General features: G+C 66.9%; 1 protein-coding gene across 1 annotated transcript; it reads left to right on the top strand.

The window, feature by feature from the left end:
- Positions 1-2,563: 2,563 nt before the first annotated feature.
- AATK (apoptosis associated tyrosine kinase) lies at positions 2,564-23,350 on the top strand (the record flags this gene model as incomplete). Its single annotated transcript, XM_084218438.1, has 14 exons — positions 2,564-2,648; positions 12,113-12,246; positions 13,188-13,329; positions 14,140-14,219; positions 14,333-14,451; positions 14,871-14,958; positions 15,034-15,167; positions 15,803-15,887; positions 16,502-16,623; positions 16,749-16,898; positions 16,980-20,052; positions 20,172-20,340; positions 20,537-20,764; positions 20,934-23,350. 14 exons carry the CDS (start codon positions 2,564-2,566, stop codon positions 20,960-20,962), a joined length of 4,638 nt encoding a protein of 1,545 aa, XP_084074564.1. The 3' UTR covers positions 20,963-23,350.
- Positions 23,351-23,532: the final 182 nt, after the last annotated feature.

Genomic DNA, 23,532 nt, shown 5'->3' with positions numbered 1-23,532 from the left:
ACACAGCCCCAGCCTCAGGGCTGCGCCTGAGGAGCTCCCTGAGGCTTTGGGCCTCGATTCTCCTGTGGGTTTTTCCCTTTTACAACCACGTTGGAAATCCGGGGGAAGCAGGACAAGTGGCAGGGGGCACAGGGCAGGTGGTGGGTTTGGGTGGCCGTGGCAGCTCAGCCCTCCTGGCTGTGTCAAATGGGGCTACGGGGGTGTCACCAGGGCACGGAGGGTGGTGGGGCACAGGGCTGCAGTGCTTGGTGTCCCAGCTGAGCTGGGCATTCCGGGTCTTCCCAAGGAGGGCAGGGTGGCACAGCAGGGCTGGGCAGGCACACTCTCCTTTCTCATCCATCCCTGTCCAAGTGTCATCCCCAGTCCACCTTTGTCCTTGTCTTCTTTCCCATCTCATCCTCAATTCCATCCCCCCCAATCCTAATTCTCATCCCCATCCCATCCTCATCCTCATTTTCCTCCCCATCCCACCCTCTCCCAGACACAGGAGGGAAGGGACACTGGGCACTGGGGCTGCCACCCCCAACACAACATCGGGTGATTTTATCCCCTCCCACTCACCAAAGTCCCCCTGCCTGTTCCCAGAGCCAGGGAGGCCTCAGCTCGTCCTCGTCCCACCCACCCTGGGACCAGCTGAGTGTGCTCGGGGTGCTGGGGGTGGCTGGGCCAGCTGGGTGCCCGGAGTGGGTGGGTGGGTGCCTGGTGTGGGTGGGTGCCCGGTGTGGGTGGGTGGGTGCCCGGTGTGGGTGGGTGCCCCGTGTGGGCTCAGCACAGCCTCCCACCCCATCCCACCTGGCTGTGACTCAGCCAGTGCCAGCTCAGCCGCACAGGGAGTGGGGCTGGCCCTGAAAACCACCCCAGGGGAAGTGGCCACCCACTCCCACGGGACCATGGCTGGTCCAGAGGGCACCAATGGCACCAAAGCTCCGAGAGACTCCAAATGCTTCTGCACCAGGGGAACGTGACTGTGCCAGGTCAGTGCCACCTTTGCTCAGCTGCTCTGAGGCCCAGGAAGGCTCACGGAGGAGCTCAGGGTGTCCCACGTGTGGGGTCAAGGCCATTTGCACATCCAGAAAGGACCAGGGACCCAGTGGGAGGGGGACAATGGGGTGCCCATGAGCTGCACCCCACCGGGGGTCTCCAAAATGAGTGATGGGGCATCAGCAGTCACCTGCTAGCCCTGGCAGAGGGACTGGGGGGTCCTGTGGGACAGAGCTGCTCCCAAGCAGACAGAGAAGTGTGGAGGCAGGGGAGAAGGGAGAAACTGGCTCCAACGTGTTTATTCTCCCAGCAGCCGGTAATTTTTCCAGGCCTGTATCTATTTGTGGCAACGTGACATGTGCAGCGTGGTGCTGTTCTGTGCAGGCTTGAAGGCTTGTAAAAAATTAATCGTGTACGCAAAATTTGGCTTTAAATATTCAAACTGGCAGTGGGGATGTGTGAGCCCCGTGCTCAGAGCTGAGCCCAGCAAGGGCTGGGACAGGGGGGTTCCCAGGAATGGGGTGGGACAGGATGGGACAGGATGGGACAGGACTGTCCTGCCATGATCCTGAAGGAAAGTCCAGCCTGGTTCCCAGGTGGGCTCGGTGACCAGTGGCACCCAGGGCTTTGCCAGGGTCTGGCTGGGAGCTGCCAGGGGTGTGGGTGAAGCCATGGAACGTTCCCTGCCAAGGAATTGGGACTGTTGGGTTTTGGAACACCCCGTGTTTGGAGGGCACACTCCCATGTGCCAGGGCTGTAGCGTCGAGCAGTCGAGGCTGAGCCACGGCCCCACATGGGGCAGCCCCCAGCCCGAGGGGGACCCCACACCACGGGCCTGGCTGGGGCTGCTGGGGGGCTCTGCTCCCTCGGGATGGGACTGGGGGGCTGCAGGGTGAGGCTGTGCTGGGCTGCAGGGGCAGGGTGTGTGTGTGGGGGGCTGGCAGGGGTCGGGGAGCCGGCTGGGGGCAGAGCTGCCCATCCCGTCCCTGTTTCCCATCCCTGGTCGCGGGAAGCCGGCGGTGCCCGGGATGGGTCAGCAACCGAGCAGCTCCTTACTTGGGGGGTGCCAGCCCTGCTCCCGGGGATCCTGTCCCTGCTCTGGGGGGTGCCAGCCCTGCTCCCGGGGGATCCTGTCCCTACTCTGGGGGGTGCCAGCCCTGCTCCCGGGGGATCCTATTCCCGCTCTGGGGGGTGGCAGCCCCTGCGTGGTTCCGGCCCTGCTCGGGGGGTCCCGGTCCCGCTCCAGGGTGCCGGCCGCCCCTCGGGGGTTCCGTTCCCGTCCGGGGGTCCCCCACGGCCCCCATCCATCCCGGCGGGACCGCGCGGGGGCGGCGGCGGCTCATCCCGGGGGGGAGGACGCGGATCCCGGTGCGGTCCCGGGGCTGCGGCTCCGCCACCTGCCGCCCCCGCCCGCCCGGTCCCGCTGCTCGGCGGCGGCGCGGCCCCTCCCCGGGGCACGGGGCGCGGGGCCGCGGGGCCGCCATGGAGGAGGAGCCGCCGCCGCCGCCGCCGCCGCCGCCGCCGTGCCCAGCGCGGGGCCAGCGGCAGCCGGCGGCCGTGGGGCTCCCGCCGCCGCCGCGCCATGGGCCGCTTCCCCGCCGCCGCCGCTGCCATGGCGGCCGCCTTCCTCAGCCCCAGCCTCGCCTTCAGCTCCCACTTCGACCCCGGTAAGTGCCGCAGCCCCGGGGCTGGCGGACCCGCACCCCCTCCCGCGCGCCGAGCCTCCCCCGGTGCTCCGCCGTGTGCCCGGCTCAGCCCCGCGCCGCTGCCCGCGCTGCCCTCCCGGTGCACCGGGAACGAGCATCCCCGCACCGCGCTGCACCGCGAGCAGAGCATCCCCTCGCCCTCATCACCGGGAATGTCACCGTACGGGCTCTGACAGCCGGACCCGACCCGCTGTGGCGGTGTGACATCCGGGGTGGCGGTGAGACACCCTTGCGTGGTGCTGTGACACCCCGGTGTGGCGGGGGGACACCCCGGTGCGGTGCTGGGACACCCCAGTGTGGTGCTGTGACACCCCGGTGTGGCGGGGGGACACCCCGGTGCGGTGCTGGGACACCCCAGTGTGGTGCTGGGACACCCCGGTGTGGCAGAGGGACACCCCGGTGTGGCGGTGGGACACCCCGGTGTGGCGATGGGACACCCCGGTGTGGCGGTGGGACATCCCCGTGTGGCGGGGGGACAGCCGGTGTGGCGGTGCGGTGGGATCGCTGCCGCAGCCGGGCGGCATTTTGTTCCCCGGGCTGGAGCGCGGAGGAATCCCGGGGCTGCGCTGCCTCTGAAGGCATCTCCGGGGTTGGAACGGAATAATAACAACAGGGAGGATGGTGATGGTGAGAGGGAGGAAGACGGAGCCGGGGCTGAGTCCCCGCCGCCTGAGACACGCGGCGGCCGGGGAGCGGGGGCTGAGGGTGCTCCGCGGGGCTGGGGGAGCCGGCGGGGCTCGCTGGGGTGCCGGGGCACGGCAGCGGCGTTTCGGGGCGCAGCCGTTATGTAAGCGCCGTGTTCCGGCCGCGGCGCAGCTGCAGGAAGATGCTGCAGCCGCGGAGCAGCGCGGGGCTGGCGACTGCGGTGCGCGTTCGGGGCTGCGGCCGCCGCAGCCGCCCCTCGCCGCCGCCCCCCGCAGCCGCCTCGGGTCCCTCCCGGTGCGGGGCTGGCACCGCGCGGGCACCGGGACCCCTCGCGGGAGCGTCCGGCGGGCGCTCGGCTCCGGCCCTTTGTTTACCAGCCCGGGATAACGCGCGTCGGTGCCGCCGCTCCCGGCGCCTCCTCCGACACCGCGAAGGCGGCGAAGCGGTGCCCGTGCCGGGCGCGGCGGTGCCGGAGGCTCCGGCTGTCGGTGCCGGTTTCCCGCATCCCTCCCCGCCGCCTTCCCGGTCCCTCCTTCCTCCGCCGCTCCCGCTCCCCCGGCTGCGCACGGTCGGAATCCGTGGGGGAATTTGGAAATGAGCCGCATCAGGACTCGCCGAGCGGGGACTTTGTCCCCAGCCGCTCGTTATTTGCTTCTAAAATCTCATTATTTACACCCAAAATGCGGCGGCGCCCGGACGGAGCCGTTTGCCCGGCTCAGCCCTCGAGGAGGTTTTGCTTTGGTTTTTGGTGTGGCCCCGCTCCGCGCGAATCCTGCCGGCCCGGGGGTTCTCAAGGCAGGTTTGGTTTCCAAAGCCTTCAGCCCTGTTTCCATCGCTGCCTGTGCTGTGCCGCCAGGCCCAGGGCTCGGCGCTGCCGTGCAGCTGCCACCAGCACCGGGAGAGGAATTAAAGGGGGGAACGAACCAGATTCTGGATTTCACGGCTTTGTGGATTCGGTCCATGTGGCAGCAGCTCTGCCTGTGCGGCAGCGTGGCTGCCTGAGCCAGCCTGGCTCCCTGGGGGTGGCTTGTGCCAGTGAGGAACTGGGAGCAGCCGTTTGTAGGGCACGTTGGCACCTCAGCTGGGACAGGACAGGAGAGGCCCGGGGCCCTGGTGCTGCTAAGGGGAACATCTCCTCCCTCCTGGTGGTGCATTCCCTGGAAAGCACGGTTGGAAGCTGGGCCGTAGGTGGCCTGGTGGCATGGAACAGCGACAGCAGTGTCACCTGGGGTGGAGATGCCACAGGGATGTGCCAGTGCAGCTGCTCCTGTTCCAGCCTCACCTGCTGGATTTGGCTTCTCCCAACATCTGCATCAGGGATGTCAGTGTCAGCTCTGCCAGGGATTCGTTCCCTTCCAGGGGCTGGGGGCTCTGGGGGAGGGTCCCAGCCCTGCAGCCTCGTGGTTCCCATCTCTCTTCACCCATTCCCAGGCCAGGCCTGGAGATGCTCCTGCACGGAGCTCTGGAGCGACCAGTGGGGCACGACCCGGCGCTGCCTGCCCCAACATGCCCCCCACTTCTCCTGGGCTTCCAGGGGGAAATGGGTGCCCACTCCCTGCCCTGGGGAGCCGAGGAAAAGGGAGGGCAGGGGGTCCCCCCAGCCCAGTGGATTTGGCTCCACCTGGCACCTGCTGCCCTGCAGTGCCCCAGTGACACTCAGTGACAGCAGCATGGTGAGCGTTGGTGCTCTGTGCCCGGTGTCTCAGGCTGCTCCTGGTACAAGGATGGGAAAGGACCTGGGGGACTGTGGTGGCAAAGGGGCCATAGCAGGCAGAAGCACCCTGGCAACCCAAACTAAGTCCAGGCATGCTCTGGCACCTAGTGGGCCATACAGGGGGGAAGGTGCTGTTGGGACTGGACACACTGAGGGGATTTGGGACAGGGCAGTGGGAGCTCCTTGGCTGGGAGGTGGCAGTGGTGGCAGCACTGTGCCCGGTGTCCTGTCTTGCCACATGTTTCCCACTGGGGGATGGCACTCTGGGCTGGAGGGCAGCAGGAGCTGGGCACAGAGCCAGGAGGTGACTCCCGGTGCCCACAGGGATGCCGGGGGCAGGCAGCGTGGGGTGGCATGTGGCAAGCCCCCTGTCCTGGCACGGGGAATGACATTGGCACAGCACAACAGGGCAGCCAGGCCCTACCTGGCTCAGCGAGAGGACAGAGCCAGGATGCTGTTCCCTGAGGGTGCCACTTTGCTCCCCCCTTGTCCCCTCCCTCCCTCCTGCCCCACGCACACGGGCAGGTGTGTTCTGGAACGCTGACACCGATCCCTGTCAAAGCCAATTAGCAGAAATTAACGTGCCGGGGTTGAAAGGGCCCCGCGCTGCCGGGGGCAGCGGGGCTGTGACTCACGGGCTCCCTGCCCGGCACTCCCAGCCCTGCTGGGACACCCTGTGCCAGGGCAGCCCGTGGCTCTGCCCTCCCTGGCACCGCGTCCTCCCGGCAGGAGCAGGGCTGCGGTGCCCCCGAGGCGAGCCTTGGCACCCCGGTGACAGCAGGGCACGTGGGGCAGCAGTGGCACTGCCAGCGTGGGGGCTCAGCCAAGGGGTCCACACCCAGCAGGGGTCTGTGCTCAGTGTCTAGTGTCTGTAGTCAGGCAGCATCCCAGGCTTTGCCTTGGTGTGACGTCACCTCCTCGCCATCCCACTGCTGGGCTGGAAAATCCCAGGATTTGGGTCAGAGGGGCAGTTGGGCTGCTCTGGTGCCATGGCTGAGCCTGTTCCCACCCTGTGCTGCTGCACTGATCCGGCAAGTGAAGAGGGGCTGGGGCCACTGCAGGGGTGGTGGCACGGTGGGATCCAGGGGTGGTGGCACTGTGGGATCCAGGGGTGGTGGCACTGTGGCACTGTGGGATCCAGGGGTGGTGGCGCTGTGGGACCCAGGGGTGGTGGCACTGTGGGACCCAGGGGTGGTGGGATGCAGGGATAATGGTCCTGGCCATGCACTGCTGCCACTCCAGGGCTGGGCTTGGCTCCTGCCCCAGCAAGTGGCCCCTCACATTCCCAGTGGGAATTTGCTCCCTGGGGTGGGCTGAGCCAGAGGGACCCCACGGGGCTGTCACAGGGCTGGAGGGTGACAGGGCTGGCCCGAGAGGAGCTGCTCTGTGCTGACTCAGCATGCCCACTGGCAGGAGAATAAATCTCCCGGGGGCATTAATCCCCCTGAGAGCCCGGGAGCACCATCGGAGCACGGCGCAGCCGTCTCAGGGCTGCCACTGCCGTCCTTGCTGTCGGCCAAGCTCTGAGAGCCGGGCCAGGCCCTGATGGCCGGGGACACTGAGGGGACACGGAGCATCCTGGGATGCTCCAGAGCTGGCACTGGGCTCGTGGTGGAGCTCAGGACTGCCCAAGGGACAGTATGTGGGGATCGTGGGTTTGGGAGGGCTGAGCACTGGAGGAATGGGAATTTCCCAGGATTTCCCGCAGAGCCACTGTCCCACAGCCCAGACTGTTGGGGGGATCCTGTCCCTACCCCTTCCCCTGTGCCAGCCGTGCCCACGTCCTCCCTGCAGCCTGGTGCCAGCGGCGGGGTTAACGCCGTTTGTTTTAATTACTGGAGCGAAGGAAAATTCCAGTGTGGGCAAACGCAGTAAGTGGAACAGCACTGCCCTGGCTGGCAGGGCATCCACCAGCTCCCAGGCTCCCGTCCCAGCTGTGCCAGGGTGTCCTGCTGCCGGGCCACCATGTCAGCCACCATTTTCACCTTTCCAAAATACCTCAGTGGTCATGTGCTGCTCAGCCGTGCCCTGCGCCCACCCTCAGCCATCCCTGTGGGGCAGGAGGGATTTTCCAGCCGCCCTGGTCTGTGTGTTCCCGTGCCTGCAGGTGAATTGGGCACCACGGGCTGACCTGAGGGCGGAGGTGGGGCAGGGAGGTGCCAGGCACTCCCCAGCTCCGTGTCCTGAGCGTCCGCGATGCCGAGCCCCGCTCGGAGCTGGGGCAGTGGGATCTGGGCCGTGCTGGGGGGCAGAGCCAGACCCCGAGCCCGGCTTCCTCCCTGTGCCACGGGGCACTGCTCACCCCCCAGCCTCCCCCTGCTCGGGCCGTGCTCCGGGGCCGGAGCTGCTCGTTTCGTAACGGCGCCGAGCGTTTGGGATATAAATAGGGCGCCCCGCTCCGCCGCCGCTCCCGCTGTTACGTAAAGGCTCCGGGCTCGGCTCTGCGAGCCTCGGCGGGCCGGGGCCATGTGCCCGGCACTGCCTCTGGCGTGGCACCGCGGCCGGCTGGCACTGTCCCGGCACTGTCCCGGCACTGTCCCCGGCACTGTCCCCGGCACTGTCCCCAGCACTGTCCCCAGCACTGTCCCCAACACTGCCCCGGCACTGTCCCCGGCACTGTCCCCAGCACTGTCCCCAGCACTGTCCCCGGCAATGTCCCCAGCACTGCCCCGGCACTGTCCCCGGCACTGTCCCCGGCACTGTCCCCGGCACTGTCCCCGGCACTGTCCCCAGCACTGCCCCGGCACTGCCCCCGGCACTGTCCCCAGCACTGTCCCCAGCACTGCCCCGGCACTGTCCTGGCACTGTCCCCGGCACTGTCCCCGGCACTGTCCCCAGCACTGTCCCCAGCACTGTCCCCAACACTGCCCCGAGCTGCCCCCGGCACGGCGTTCCCCGGCCCCACGGAGGGATCCCTGCTGGGGGGCTGGATGCCCCCCGGACACCAGGGGCTCTCCCAGTCCCTCAGGACAGCCTGGGCAGTGTGGGATGGGCTGCACAGCCCCCACTGAGCGCTCGCTGAGAACAACAAGCACGAGAGCTCGGTTTAAGTAATCAATTTGAGCTTGCTTTGAATGCCTTTTACAATATTTCCTTTTAAATTATAGTATATTTTTATAATACTAATAATTCTATAATCCAGATAGACTATATAATTATATATAAAAATACAATATACATAATTCCATGTATAATTCTACATATAATTCCATACACAATTATAATATCCTATATATAATAATATATGATTACTATATATTATTATTATAAACAGTATTATTAGAATTACATTATAATAATTATATTATCATCATAATATTAGTATTATTTTCTGTGGAAACAGAGGGAATTGTTGGCTCTTGGCTCTGCATCAGGGCAGGCTTTGATGGAGGAACTTGATTTTTTGTCCCTAATCAGGCTGACACGCGTGGTGTGTGCGCAGCAACGCCAGAGCCCGGCCTGTCCCTAGCACAATCCTTGTTTTTATTTCGTTGCTTCAGAAAATGATGGATGATTTTCTGTTATTTTCCACCTATTTATTTTTTGCTGCTGTTTCAGCCCTAGATGGTAAAACCATAATGAAAGGGCAGAATCAATCCTTTTGGTGAAATACGCCACGTTAAAAGATACAGAAGGAGAAGGGATTAGCCAGGCGTGCCTGGAATTCACAATTAACCGATCTATTAATCACCAGAGAGGCTCTGGCTCTTCCTGGTGGGAAAAGGTCTCTAGCAATGGGGATAAAGGGTGCTGCTCCCTGCTCCTGCTTTGGTGAGGGGATGCCTGGATCCCGCAGCAGCCCAGCAGAGCAGGCTCGGGTAGCACAGCGAGGGGTGCCGGGATCCTGAGCAGCCCAGGGGAGGATGCTGTGGGTACCAGCTCCGTGCCAGGCTCCTGGTGGCACCGTGGCTACTGCCAGCCCTGGCCCTGCTCCGTGGCAGGGGCTTCCAGGCTCAGGGGTGCAGGCCAGGGTGGCTCCTGCTGGTGCCTCAGTTTCCCCCGGAGCTGCACAGTCCCCAGGCCCAGCCCACGCTCACACCCCAAAGGGCAACGGGGGTTTTGTGTGTGTGGCTGAGCACAGCGTGTCCTGTGGGCTGTGAAATTGCTTCCCTGGAAGCTGCCCTTGGGCACGGGGATTAATGAGTGATGCCAGGGAGAGTGCATGGGGCTGGGATGGGAGCGAGCAGCCCGTGGCCAGAGGGGCTGAGGGACGGGAGTGTTTGATCCTGCCCAAATCCCATCCCAATCCTGCCCCAGTCCTGCCCTGCTCCCTGTCCAAATCCTGCCCCAGTCCTGCCCCATTTCCTGCCCCAATCTTGCGTTGCTTCTTACCCATATCCTGCCCTTCTCCCTGCCCAAATCCAACCTTGCCCAGCAGGATCTGGCATGTTTCCAGGCTGAAATCCGCGGTGGGCGGCCAGAGGGAAGGGGGGATGTATGGACCACGCTCCCAAGGCGCCAGAGCATCCATCCCCTCCTGGATGACCCTGCAAGCCTCCCAGGGCAGCTGGGAATCAGCAGTGGGGAAACTGAGGCACAGGCCGTCTGGCGGTCGGTGCTGCAGCGAGGGGCGCGGTGGGAGCGAGCTCGGGGCGTGCCGTGCCCGCAGCCCTGGGCAGTGCCCGGGCCGGGAGCCCCGAGCCGCCGCCGGCTCTGCGGGAGCCCCGGCTCGGCCCTTCCGCACACGTCAGCCGCCGCTGGCCGGGCGGGCTCCGCCGGCATCGCCGGGATCGCCGGGCGGCCGCAGCATCGCCCCGCCGGCCGCCGGAGGAGCGGGGCGACGGCCGGCCCGGCGGCAGCCCCGGGGCCGTGAGTCAGCAGCGGCGGCGGCGGGAGGGCGGCCACGCTCCGGGCGGAGCGTCACCGGCCCGCACCGGGACACCCCGGCCTCTGCCCGGCCCGCTCGGAGCCGGCGCTGGGTGGGCGATTCAACAGGCGGGGGGACAGCGCGGGCGGGGCTGTGCCGGCCGCGGGTGCGCGGTGCCTTCCGTGGGGCGGGAGGGCGACTGCTGCACCCCACTGCATCCCGCTGCATCCCACTGCACCCTGCTGCACCCCACTGCATCCCGCTGCATCCCACTGCACCCTGCTGCACCCCACTGCATCCCGCTGCATCCCACTGCACCCTGCTGCACCCCGCTGCACCCCACTGCATCCCGCTGTATCCCACTGCACCCTGCTGCACCTCACTGCACCCCATTGTACCCCTCTGCACCTTCCTGCATCCCACTACACCCCTCTGCACCCTGCTGCATCTCACTGCCCCCACTGCACCTCACTGCACCCCACTGCATTCCATTACACCCCATTGTACCCCGCTGCACCTCATGGCTCCGGCATCCCCCCTCTTCCCCTGTGTCCCTTCTGCTCCCGTTTGTCAGGGCTGGGGGTGAGGCTGGGGCAGGTGTCCCTGGAGCTGGGACCTGTCTGCTGCCACCAGTCCCGTGTCCACCAGCCCCAGCAGTCCCCCGCTGCAGGGCTGGCTCGGTGAGGGTGGTGATCCCCGGCTCGGGGGTCACTGGCTGCAGGGGCTGTCAGTGCCACTGCAGTTCTGGGGGATGCACGGAGCACCCCTGTGGTGGGGAAGGCCAGGGGAGGGCATGGCTTCGGTGCCAGGGGAACCTCACTCCTGCTGGCAGAGTGGGAGGCAGAGCCTGGGAATGGAGGGCAGCACGTGCTGGGGGCCCTGGTTTCTCTTGAGGGTCCTGGGGTACTTCAGGCTGCACTCAGGCAGCCCTGTGTCCTGGTGTCCCTTGTGTCCTGGTGTCCCTTGTGTCCCGGTGCTCCCTGCACTCCAGCGCTTCGGCAGCTGCTGCTGCAGGTGCACCTGACCTGGATTTGGGATAATCCGGCATCTGAGATGATGCCACACTTCCATCACCGTTGCTGTGGGCACAGGGAGGGAAGGTGCTAGTGGGTCATGGCAGTGGTGGCAGCCCTGCCCAGCCTGGGCTGGTCACGGCTCCCAGGTCTCTGGTTGTGCAGATGGGGAAACCGAGGCAGGACCAGCTGGATCTCACCGGCCTCTTGCCTTCTCGGGGAACCTCCAGTTCCCGAGCTGAGGAGCAGCTCAGCTGACGGTGCCCTCGGACGGGCTCCCGTCCCCGTGCTCTGCTCCCCGTTGCCGTTCAAAGGCTCTTTTCAGTGAGTCATTTTCTCTCTTGCTGTCCCACTATCCAGGGAAAATGGTGACGTTGGCGGTACAAAGTGTGTTCACCATGGAAACCAGCTGGAAGGGGGGGCACGCCGCCCCCCGCTCCTCCCAGGTTGGGCTTTGCATCCCGAGCCTCAGAAGATGGCTCTGGAGCTCCTTCCCTGCTCCCTGGCATGGCTGGGCTGTGCCAAGGCCCGTGGGGCCATGCCGGGAGCCATGGAGCCCCGTGCCCACCCCGCGTGGTGCCGGGCAGTGCCTGGGGACGGCGGGTGCTGCTGGTGCCCATGAGGGCAGCAGAACATTCCCCAGCCTTGGTGCCCTTCAGGTGCCAGTCTCAAGGACACAGGGGAGCCCGAGCTGGAGCTCCGGAGCAGGGCAGCGTGGCCAGGGCACAGGGACAGGGATGCTCTGTGGGCCACGTGCTGGAGCCACGTGTGTGCCACGAGCATCCCCGGCAGGGGCTTGGTGACCAGGGAGGGAGCACGGCACTGGCAGGGGTCTGTGCCAGGCTCATGGCTGGGCACAGGGCACCGGTCCCAGCTGGGCACCACGGGGCTCCGGGGGTCTCTGGGGACCGGCTCTGCCGGCAATGCCACGACCTTCCAGCTGCTCCCACCACAAGGGTGCCGGTTGTTTGGGCAGGCTCCGGACAGAATAGTAATGTGCCAGCTGCAGCTGGCAGCGGGGCCTGCTGGGGATGGGCAGCTGTGACACGGCCACCTCCGCTGCCACCGTGGCCACCGTGTGCTCTGCCACCCCACGGGACACCGCACAGCTGGAGTGGGGTGGCAGGTGCTGGGATTTGGGGCGCGATGGTGACCTGAGGATGCCGTGCCCAGGCAGTGCAGCCGTGTCCCTTCCCTGTGCCCCCTCCCTGGTGCCCCCAGCCCTGACCACCTTGTGTCCCCACAGACGGCACCCCCCTTAGTGAGCTCTCCTGGTCCTCCTCGCTGGCTGTTGTGGCCGTTTCCTTCTCGGGGCTCTTCACCTTCATCTTCCTCATGTTGGCCTGTCTGTGCTGCAAGAAGGGGGACATTGGCTTCAAGGTGAGCTGAGGGGACGGGAGGGGTTCCCAGGCCAGGGTGAGGGGCTCTTCCCAGGGACACAGGGAGGGATGGAAGTGTCTGGAGGTTCCTGGTGCAGAATTCTCTGCCCCAGTGCCAGGGCTGGATGTGTCCTGGCTCAGGATAGCAGCGCTTGGAGGGAGGGGTTCAGCCCCTCGCTGCCTGCCGGGGCTGCGGGGCTCAGCACACTGGGGTTGGATCCCGGATCCCAGCTCCACAGAGCGTGGATCTGTGAGATTCAGGATCCTTGGGTCGCATCCTGACCCATCCGTGCTCCCGGCTCCGTGCGGGGCCAGGCCACGGCACGGTTAAGGGCCCGGTCCCACCCGCACGCCCCCGAGGGTGGGAGGCACCCTGACCTCACAGGCACAGAATGTGCCGAGAAAACGCTTTTTCCCTAATTGCTGAGATTTTTGTGGAGGCTTGTGGCGCCCGCGGCGGGAGGGGGTCAGGCTGGGGGGGACACGCCGTGTGTTGTGTATCGTCCCACACCGCCGGAGCACCTCGCCGTGCCGGGGGGGGGACAGTGACCCCCGGGTGCCCCCGCATTCGTATTTATGGGCGGCGGCCGGGCCGGTGTCGGTGTCCGCGCACGGCCCGCGGTGGCACATGGCACACGGTGCGGTGCCGGCGGCGTCGGCAGCGCCATGAGGCACAGCCTGGCACGGAGAGATGCTCACCGTGTCCTACCTGCTCGCCCGGGCGGCTTTTGGGAGCCGAGGGCTGCCGGGGTGGCACAGACAGGTAATGGGATGGCTGGTGGGGAGGGTGTGCCTTCCCCGAGTGCGGGCAGGGATGTGTGCAGGGAGAGGGGCATTTCTGGGCCCCCGTGAGCCTGCCGGGGCAGAGGGGTGTGCGGGGCACTAGAGCAGCGGGGAGCCCGTGGGTCACTTGTCTCTGCTCGGTGTGTCACCCTGAACCAGGAGTTTGAGAATGCCGAGGGGGACGACTACGTGACCGAGCTGTCGGCCCAGGGCTCGCCTGCCCCCCAGCATGGCCCCGAGGTCTATGTGCTGCCCCTCACCAAGGTGTCCCTGCCCATGGCCAAGCAGCCGGGGCGCTCAGGTAAGCCAGGGCGGGGCAGGACCTCTGTATGCTGCAATTGGGGGTCTCTCATCACGGGGCATGGGGTGACGTGGGGATGCTGGGTGTCCCCTGCGGTGGAGGGACAGATCTAGCGGAGCCCTGGGAGGGGACAGGCAACCGGGGTCCCTGGGGAGCGCTGCAGGGTCCCCCTGTGCGAGGGTCCCTTGTGCCTGCCTCCTGGCACTTGCATGTCCCAGCCCAGGGGAGCAGCACCGGGGTGGGACAGGACACGGCCACCCCGAACAGTGACATCCACGAGCCCTGGCCCCATGTAAACAAGCCCCTGAGTGGGAGAGGAATGTGGGGGGTGCCTGGTTGTGCCCCCTCCTGCCCCGTGTCACTCCCTGCCCAAAGAATGGCCACAGAGGTGGGGGGGGAGAAAGGACCAACAATGGTCCCATTGCTGCCTGCCCTTGGCACGGGCTCCCGAGGGGCCGGACTGTGCCGGGGGGCTGGGAAGGGGCTAAATGCCAGCGCTGTGCCGGGCTCAGCGCTGCACACCCTGCGGAGGAGAAGGGGCAGGGAGCCAGCTCTGCTGCCATCCTGCTCGGGGACACTGATAGCCCACATCCCCTGATCGTGGGAGGATGCCTGGAGATCAGGATGCCTGGGATGCGGGATTCCGGGGGATGGATGCTCCGGAGCATCCTGGGGTGGCAGAAGGCCTGGCACCGGGTGGCACGGTGAGGACAGCAGGGCTTGGATGGAATGGGTGGGGAGCATAGGCAGGGGGACAGGGGGATGTGTGGGCAGGGGGACACGCGGGCAGCTGGATGGGCTCTGTTACAGTGCAGCTCCTCAAGTCGGCGGACCTGGGGCGGCAGAGCCTGCTGTACCTGAAGGAGATCGGACATGGCTGGTTTGGCAAGGTGAGCCCAGGGCCGGGGACCCCCAGACCCCCCTCATGGCTGGGACACAGGGTCCCGGCTGTGTCAGGGGGTTTGGGGTGTGGATGGAGGGATGAGCCTGTCCCTCACCCCAGGTGTTCCTGGGGGAGGTGAACTCGGGCATCAGCAGCACCCAGGTGGTGGTGAAGGAACTGAAGGCGAGTGCCAGCGTGCAGGACCAGATGCAGTTCCTGGAAGAAGCGCAGCCCTACAGGTACCTCTGGGGTCACTCCACAGTGCTGGGAGCGGGGATGCTGTGGCATGGGGGCAGATCCACTCCGTGCCACCTTCAGCTGCCGGGCAGAGCCGTGGCCGCCCCTTGCTCTGGAGCAGCACGGTTCTGTCCCTACATCGTGGCAGGATGGGGGCTGTGTGGGGCCACAGCCATGCCATGGGGCAGCAGTGAGGTCATGGGCAGAGCTGGACCAAGTGGGGGGGGCACGGGGCTGCTCCTGCCCCAGCACAGCTGAACAAATGTCCCTTTGTGACACATCCCGGGCGCTGGGACGTGCTGGTACCCGCTCCCAGCAGCCCCGGTGCAGGCAGGACGGTGGCTCCTGGGGCACTGCTGCCATCCCCCTGGCACAGGAAGGGCAGCGGTGCACCAACGCCCCCGTTGCTGTGCCCACGCAGAGCCCTCCAGCACACCAACCTGCTGCAGTGCCTGGCCCAGTGCGCCGAGGTCACCCCGTACCTGCTGGTGATGGAGTTCTGCCCGCTGGTGAGTCCCTGTGCCCCCTGCCCACGGTGCCCCCTGGGCGCCAGGCACGGAGGGTGACAGTGGCACTGCCCGCAGGGTGACCTGAAGGGGTACCTGCGGAGCTGCCGGGGGGCCGAGGCCATGACCCCGGACCTGCTGACCCTGCAGAGGATGGCGTGCGAGGTGGCCTGCGGCGTCCTGCACCTGCACAGGAACAACTACATCCACAGGTAGGCTGTGCTGCCTTCTGGGGGGAGCTGGGGAGCAGTGCGGGGTCTGCAAGGGGGGTCCCCGAGGTGCCAGTGCTCCTGCCCCACCACGGCTCCTCCTGCCCAACAATATCCTGGTGCTGAGTGAGTTGCAGACGGAGACTCCAGCATCAGTGATTTTGTTGAGGAGGGGGCGCGCTGCCATCGGGGGCCACCGGAGTGTCCCCAGCCGAGCCTGGCTCTGCAGGTGGGTCACCACGAGGGTGCTCGAGCTGTGGGAGGGGGACATGAGGCCGCCAGCTGTGCTGGAGAGGGGCAGCCCAGCCCCGGTGGTCCCTGCTGCAGCAGGGGTCCTGTCTGTGCCCGGCTGCATGACCCGCCCGGTGCCGGAGCAGCCAGCCCGGCCCCGTGCCAGGGCTCACGTTGCCCGGGAACAGCCGCCTTCTGCTTGGCTCGGCGTGTGACGGATGGACGGACGGACAGCGGCGCAGCTGGGGCCGCGCAGGCATTCCTGCTGTGCACTGAGAGCCGCGTTTCGGGCACGCCCGGAGCCGGGCGGGGAACGGCCCCGCCGCCGCACGGCCGCCCCAGCCGGGTTCCCGGTGGGTGCCCTCCGAGCTCTCGGTGCCGGTGACAGCTCCGGGTTTGCTTGGCAGCGACCTGGCCCTGCGGAACTGCCTCCTCACCGCCGACCTCACCGTGAAGATCGGGGACTACGGGCTCTCGCACTGCAAGTACAAAGTAAGGCTGGTTGGAGGGAGGAGGGGGCTGGGGCTGCGCTGGGATCCCGCGGTACCCCCACGTACCCACCCTGCCACAGACCCGAGAGAGCCTTCCCCCACCCTCACGCACACGTCCCCCCTCCCCAGCGGTGTGGGGACACCCCTGTGTTTGCTGGGGTGCAGGGGGGTTCAGACCACCCTGTGAGGGAGCCTTAGTGCCACCCGGTGTGCCCTGGCACCCACCCAGTGGGGTGACGCTGCCTGGGCTGGTCCAGACGTGCCCCCCTGCCAGGCACAGGACCCTGCAGGCAGCTGCCAGCACAGCCTGGGGTTCCCCACCCGTCCTTTTGTGTCTCTGTCCTGCTCCAGTCTGCCCACGGCTCCTGCAGAGCTGGAATTGCCAAACTGGGGGTCTGGAGGGGCTCGGGTGGGGGAGCGGAGGGGCAGAGGGGGGAAGGAGGGGAGGCAACAAGGGACAGTAGGTGCCAGGAGCAGAGTGGGACAGGCTGGGGGCAGATGTGAGGGAACAAGGGGCATGGGGGGCAGCGATGGAGGCCGGGGAGGCAGGGGTGGCCGGTCCCTGACGCCATGGATTGACGTTCTCTTCTCGTACTGACCCTGCACACTTGGCAGGACGACTACTTCGTGACGGCCGACCAGCTGTGGGTGCCGCTGCGCTGGATCGCGCCCGAGCTCATCGATGAGGTGCACGGCAACCTGCTCGTGGTGGACCAGACCAAGGCCAGCAACGTCTGGTGAGCGGCTCTGGGGGGCACGGGGAGCTGCAGCCTCACGGGGTGCATCGGGGTGGTTTTGGGGCCGACGGTCGGGGGTGGGATGGGGGTCTCCCTGCACCCCCAGCATGGCGCCATGCCCGCAGGTCGCTGGGCGTCACCATCTGGGAGCTGTTTGAGCTGGGCAGCCAGCCCTACGACCACTACTCTGACCGCCAAGTGCTGGCCTACGCCATCAAGGAGCAGCAGCTGAAGCTGCCCAAGCCCCAGCTGAAGCTGTCGCTGTCGGAGCGCTGGTGAGGAGCCCGAGGTGCCCCCTTCCCCTGCCCCGCGGCACGGGCGGGGGCCGGGCTGACGCTGGCCGCTCCCCACGGCAGGTACGAGGTGATGCAGTTCTGCTGGCTGCAGCCCGAGCAGCGCCCCACGGCCGAGGAGGTGCACCTGCTGCTGTCCTACCTGTGCGCTAAGGGAGCCACGGAGGCCGAGGAGGACTTCGAGAAGCGCTGGAATTCCATGAAGCCCAACGGCAGCGCCAGCGGCAGCCACCACGGCCCCGAGCTCTCGTCCTTCCCGCTGCTGGAGCAGTTCTCGGCCGACGGGTTCCCCTCAGACGGGGACGACATCCTCACCGTCATGGAGACCAGCCACGGCCTCAACTTCGAGTACAAGTGGGAGCACACCAAGACCGAGCACTTCCAGGCCCCCCTGGGGTCCCTGAGCCCCAGCAGCGCCGCCCGCTACCACGACCTCTATTACCCGGCCACGACGGCGGGGCTCAGCCTGGGGGTGTCCCCGTCCTGCTACGAGTGCAAGGCGTCCGGCTGCCCCGGGGTGCCGGCGCCCGGCGTGGTGCCCATCCTGGGCGCCCACAGCCCCTCCCTGGGCAGCGAGTACTACATCCGCATCGAGGGCCCCGGCGAGGGCAGCGCCGAGCTGGACTACGCCATGTGCACCTACAGCCCGGTGGGCGAGCGGGGGGCCCTGCGGCCCCCGGCCTGCTGGACAGCCCAGGGCGGCCGCGGCGGCGGCACCTACGACTCGGACTCGGGCAGCCCCACGGTGTCGCTGAGCATGGAGCCGCTGCTGGGCCACGCGCCCGCGGCCGAGGGCTCCTGGGAGTGCGCCGAGTACTACCCCTACCCCTGCCCCGGGCCGGAGCCGCGGGGCTACGAGCCGTCCCCCAGCCACGGGGCCGAGGGGTACCTGCTGGAGGATGAGCCCCCCCAGCCGGGCAGCCAGGACTGGCCCGTCCCCGCCTTCCAGCCCGGCGTCTTTGCCGACCCGCTGGGCGTCTCGCCGTCGGGGAACTGCGCCTACAGCCCCCCGGGCTACGGGGGGACGGCGGGCCCGAGCGGGGCCCCTCCGGACTGCGTGGCGCTGGAGCTGGGCGAGGACAGCCCCCCCAGCGCCCCCCAGGCGGCCGCTGCCAGCCCCCCGCCTCAGCGCCACCCGTGGGCCTCCAACAGCTCCTCCAACAACAACATCGGCGGCGGCAGCCCCCGCGAGCCCCCGGCCGGCGACAGCTGGTGCTACCGCCGCATGATCACCTTCCGCGGGCTCATGGCCAAGCCGCTGGGCACGGTGCCCCGCGGCCAGCCCCAGCTCGGGGGGTCCCCGCCGGGACACGACTTCCTCCGCCCGCGGCAGGATCAGCCCCCCGCCATGGCCGGCGGCTCCTCCTCCCCGTGCCGCTCGCCCTCCCCGCGGCGGCAGGCCTGGCACGGCCGTGACTCATCACCCTGCGGCCCCGCGCAGCCCGGCACGCTGGCGGAGAGCCCCGCCGCGCCCTGGGGCCCCGCCGCGGCCCCGCCACCTGCGCCGGGGGCCCCGCGCGATGCCCACCCTGAGGAGAGCTCGGCCGGGGGAAGCCCTGCCCGCAGCCCGCTGCCCCCCGCCGCCGCGGGGCCGGGGGAGGCCGCCCCCCCCATGGCTGGCACGGCCGCCCCGAGCCCCGGCCCCCCCGGCGAGCCCGGCGCGGACGGCGCCCAGCCCGCAGCGGAGCCCGCCGAGGCGCCCGCGGAGGCCGTGGCCGAGAGCGGCGCCTGTGCCGCCAGCGACGCCGACCGGACGCCGGACAAGACCTTCTCCAGCAGCAGCTTCCCCAGCGTGGACGAGGGCAGCGACGAGGACACGGCCGAGCTGACCTCCGGCGTCTTCACCGACTTCTCCGGGGAATACACGGAGCGGGCGGAGGCGGCCCCGGCGCTCAGGTCCCTGCAGAAGCAGGTGGGGACGCCGGACTCGCTGGAGTCGCTGGACATCCCCTCCACGGCCAGCTCCTGCGAGGTGCTCAGCCCCGGCGCCTTCGTGCCCGCGGGCCAGGCCCGGGCCCTCGACAGCGGCTACGACACCGAGAACAACGAATCCCCCGAGTTCGTCCTCAAGGAGCCCCACGAGCCCCGAGAGCCCGAGGCCTTCAGCCAGCTGGGGAAGCCGCCCCCGGGGCTGCCGGGGGGCGAGGGCGAGGCTGCGGCCCCCGAGACGCGGCTGCCCAGCGCCCCGGCGGCCGAGGTGCCCGGCCTGGCCGAGAAGAGCCCCTACCGCGACTCTGCCTATTTCTCCGACTGCGACGCCGAGGCCGAGCGCGGCCACAAGGACGAGGGGGACAGCGATGGGTCCCGCACCCCGGAGGCAGAGGAGGGTCCCCGCTCCCCTTTGCAGGACACAGGGCGAGGAGAGGACCCTCTGCACCCGCCGGGGGCACCCGGCAGCCCCCCGGCAGCGCCTGGCGTCGCGGTGGCGGTGCCCACGCCGGCGGCGGTGGCTTTGGAGGGGAACTGGGTGGCGACAGGGGCCGGGAGCTCGCCGGAGCAGGTGCCTGGCACCGAGCAGAGCCCCGCTGGCTCGGGGCTGGTGCCGGGCAGCCCCCCGCGTCCTGACACAGACACCTGTCCCCCGGGTTCTGTGACCCCCAAGACTTTCCTCTTGACCCCGGTGCCAGTGAGCCCTGGGGAGCCATCGGCTGTTGGAGGGACCTGCGTGTCCGAGGGCGTCCCTGGACTTGGGGGGGCCGCAGTGGGGGACAAACAGACTGTGACCCCCGCGCTGGGGCTTGGGGACCGGGGGCTGCCCCTGGAGGTGCCCGGGGTGGGTGATGCGCCGGGGGGTCCCAGCACGCTGCTCCCTGGGGGAGAATCACCGCCGGGTCTCTCCCCGGCCCCGGCTGCCCCCGAGCGCCGCGAGGAGCCAGAGGAGGAGGAGGAGGACACGGAAGACAGCGACGAGTCGGATGAGGAGCTGCGCTGCTACAACATCCAGGAGCAGAGCGAGGAGAGCGAGGAGGAGCCGGCGGCCGTGCCCATCGTGGTGGCCGAGAGCCAGAGTGGCCGGAACCTGCGCAGCCTCCTCAAGATGCCCAGCCTGCTGTCCGAGTCCTTCTGCGAGGACCTGGAGCGCAAGAAAAAGGCCGTCTCCTTCTACGACGATGTGACCATCTACCTCTTCGACCAGGTGGGTGCTCTGGGGCACAGAGCCAGGTACTGGGCATGGCTCTGCGGCATTTTGGTGGTGGCAGCCATCTCCAGCCGAGCCCCCAGTGAGGTTCCTTCCTGCTGTTTCCCCGTCCTCAGGAAAGCCCCACGCGGGAGCTGGCTGAGCAGAGCTTCCCGGAGCCCACCCTGCCTTCGGGGCAGCCCCCCTCGCCTTCGGGGCAGCCCCCTGCCAGTGGCAGCCCCCCCAGCCCCACGGACAGGCTCGGAGCCTCTGACGACTCTTCAGACGGCAACGCCTCGGAAGAGAGTAAGAGACCAGGAGCTCATGGGGCTGGCGGTTGTGGGGTGGTGAGAGGGCAGCGTTTATGGGATCATGGGGAGGCAGTTTCAGGGTCATGGGGACAGCGGTTATGGGATGATAGGGGGCCAGTTATGGGGTGATGGGGTCAGAGGTTATGGTGGAACCCTCACAGCAGGCTCAGCCCCCTCACTTTGTATCCCAGGCGGTGGCTTCGAGTGGGACGACGACTTCCCGCTGATGCCAGTGAAGCAGTCCCTGGTGGCCTCGCTGCCGGGGACGCCGGCGGAGCCCCCCGCGGCCGTGCCCGCCCTGGTGCCGCCGCAGAAACAGGTGCTGCCCATCCAGTTCTCCCGGTTCACGGTCTCACCTGCCCCGGTGTCCCGGTTCTCCATCACCCACGTCTCCGACTCGGACATGGACTCCATAGGAGGTGAGTCCCCTTCGGGATGCTGCTCCGTGGGTGCCCGGAGCGGCCCTGTCCCGGTGCCATCCACCCTGTGAGCCCCGTCCCTGCACCCCTGGGGACTGTCACCCCTGCGAAGGGCCGGATGTCCCGCGGGGGTCCGGGACCCTCTCATGGCTCTCTCTGCTCATTGCAGGCAGCAGCGAAGACGGTGACCGGGAGTGAGCCCGCCGGGACGCAGCCGGCATTGCCCTGGCACCGGGGCGGCGCGGGCCGGCGGGGCCGGCGCGGGGGCCGCCCGTGGGCTCCCAGACCCCGCTGGGCAGTGTTTAGGCAGATTTTATCGCAAGGAACTCGTTTGCTGCTTCGAGTGGGAGCGGGGCCGGCGCGGCCCCCGCGGGGCCAGGCGGTGGGTGACGGTGACGCCGTGCGGGTGTGCGGGTGGCTGTGAGCGTGCGTGTAAAATAGACACTTATATATATATATATACATATATATATATAAATTATAGCGTTTCAAGGGTAGTGCCCTGACCTTGCTAACATTTGCGGAGTGTCCTCCCCAGTGAAGTTCCCCCTTGGCTTCTTGCCCACATGTGCTCCCCGAGGCAGTTTGTCCCCCACACCCCTTCTCCCCTGGGCTGTCCCCTCCCTGTGCCCTGTGCTCAGTCTTGCACCTTGTGGCAGCTTGGCTGTCCCACAGCGGCCCCACAGCTGCCCCAGAGGCACTCCACGACATTCCTGACTGAGGGGCCGCTGGCTGCTTCCACTCTGGATGTCACTCCCTGTGCCAGGGGTGCCACCGGCTACCCGGAGTGGTCCCCATGGCTTTGGAGCTCCCCTCCCTTGGTTTGCAGGGATCAGTTCCAGCTGGGGACCCTGACTGCTGGGACCCTTGCGCTTGTAGCGGGGAGCAACACGTGGAGGGCTGGTTGTGGAGGGAGTATCCCCCACCGGGACCCACCAACCTGACTATTTTTGTATTTAAACAAAATTATTAAAAAACCCTAACCCCAACCCCACCCCAAAGCCAAAACTTGCTGTTGACTGAACCCACATTGACGCGATTTTAAGTTATTGCTGCCAAAGAGACTTATTGGGGAGGGGGGGAGGGGGGGCGCGCTCGTGGTTCTTCGTTCTGTTTTGGGGTTTTTTTTTTTTTGTTTGTTTCTTTCTTTGTTTTTTTTTTTTTTTAAATTCATTCGAGGCTTAGGATAATTGTGCAATTCCAGCTTCCGGAAGGAAATAGAAGTAAGCGGAGCTGAGCGAAACCTTGAATTCAGGGCTGGTTCCTTTTGGGGTCTATAGACCAAACCCTGAGGTGAGAAATGTCCCCCCTGAGCCCCTGCCCCTGTCCTGGCTCCTGTGTAGGGGGATGAGGGACACTGCACAGACAGCACCCGTGTGGGATGGGGCTGGTGGCTCTGCTCCATGCCACAGGGTGGTCCCACCCTGGGCTGGACACAGCTCTGGCACTAGGACCCATGGCATGAGCCTGTCCCACCCCAGCCTGGCACCGGTGCTGGCAGAGGTGTCCCCATACTCACCCACCCTTCTCTCACCCTCTCCCATGGCCAGCCCAGCCTGGAGCTGCATCCCAGCTGGAGTGCCCTCGGTGCTCAGGAGGCTCTTGTGGGGGCCAGGGGCTGTTCCCCAGTCCAGGTCACAGCCTGGACCCTGGGGGGACCCCAGCTTCAGCCCCAGGGTGGCCATGCCACCCAATACCCCTCCTGCTGGTTCCTCCCCCCTACTAAGCAATTAGTGCTTATTTAAGTGTTTTATTTAAGCCCCCACCTGACCTGTAACCCCCCCCACCCAATTCTCCCAAGCTTGTTCCTTATCCTTTACAACAGGGGGGCCACCCCCTGCCCTGACGGGGGGTGCAGCGCCCAGGGCTGCTCCCCATGCAGGACTGGGATGCTCCCAGGATTCCCTTCCCACAGCAGCCACCCCCCTACCCCCTGATGCCCCCTTCCCTGCAGCCCCCAACACCGGGGGGGTTGCTCAGCTCCTGGCACCCAAGGGTGCTGGCCTACCCCCACCCCACACCCCGGGTTTGGTCTATGGCGCCGCAGGTCCCGGCCCCGGAGGGCAGATGAGGACAGAGCTGTGGCTTGGGTAACTTTTTTAATAGAAAGGCTCTTCTTACATGGTCTATTTTCTCAATACGGGTCATAATTGCTGTATTTTTTATCAGTGCTGATTTCCATACAGCTCCCAGCATGTGTGTCAAATCTCATCGGGCCAATAATAAAGTTTTTAAAATATCTTAAGCCGTTTCCTGCCCCCATCATTGCCCAGCACCCAGGATGGAGCCAGCTCGGGAGGGCCCCGGCCACGCTCCAGGGCCAGGCAGGAGCCTCTGGCCAGGGAAAACGCTGCAGGAGGGAGGGCTGGGGGAGGTTGAATTGCTCATAAATTACGTTTTCTCATAAAAAATTATTTCAGGTTACGTCTTACAGGTGCCACCGAGCCAGGAGGTGCAGCGAAGCCCCCGGGGGCTGGCTGGAGCCAGGGTGGCAGCATGGGGGGCCCGGGGCACAGCCCCTGGCACGGGGGTGGAAGAGGACACCGCAGTGGCCGAGGGGACCCCAGGCCTGTCCCCACCCCGGGCTGTGACCACCAGCCCTCTCCCACCCGCTGCCCCACCCCGCAGCAGAGCCCTTTCCCTCTCCCCTGCCCCGTCTGCCCCCCACCCATCTGCTCCAGCCCTGGGAGAGGAAGAGGAGGCACATCATGGAGCTGGGAACCCTCGTGCAGAGCTGGAGCCTGGGCGGTCACAGGAGGAGCTGTTTT

Source organism: Fringilla coelebs, assembly GCF_963513975.1.
Source record: "Fringilla coelebs genome assembly, chromosome: 19".
Classification (NCBI taxonomy): domain Eukaryota; kingdom Metazoa; phylum Chordata; class Aves; order Passeriformes; family Fringillidae; genus Fringilla; species Fringilla coelebs.
This window is presented reverse-complemented; position numbering and strand designations above follow the sequence as displayed.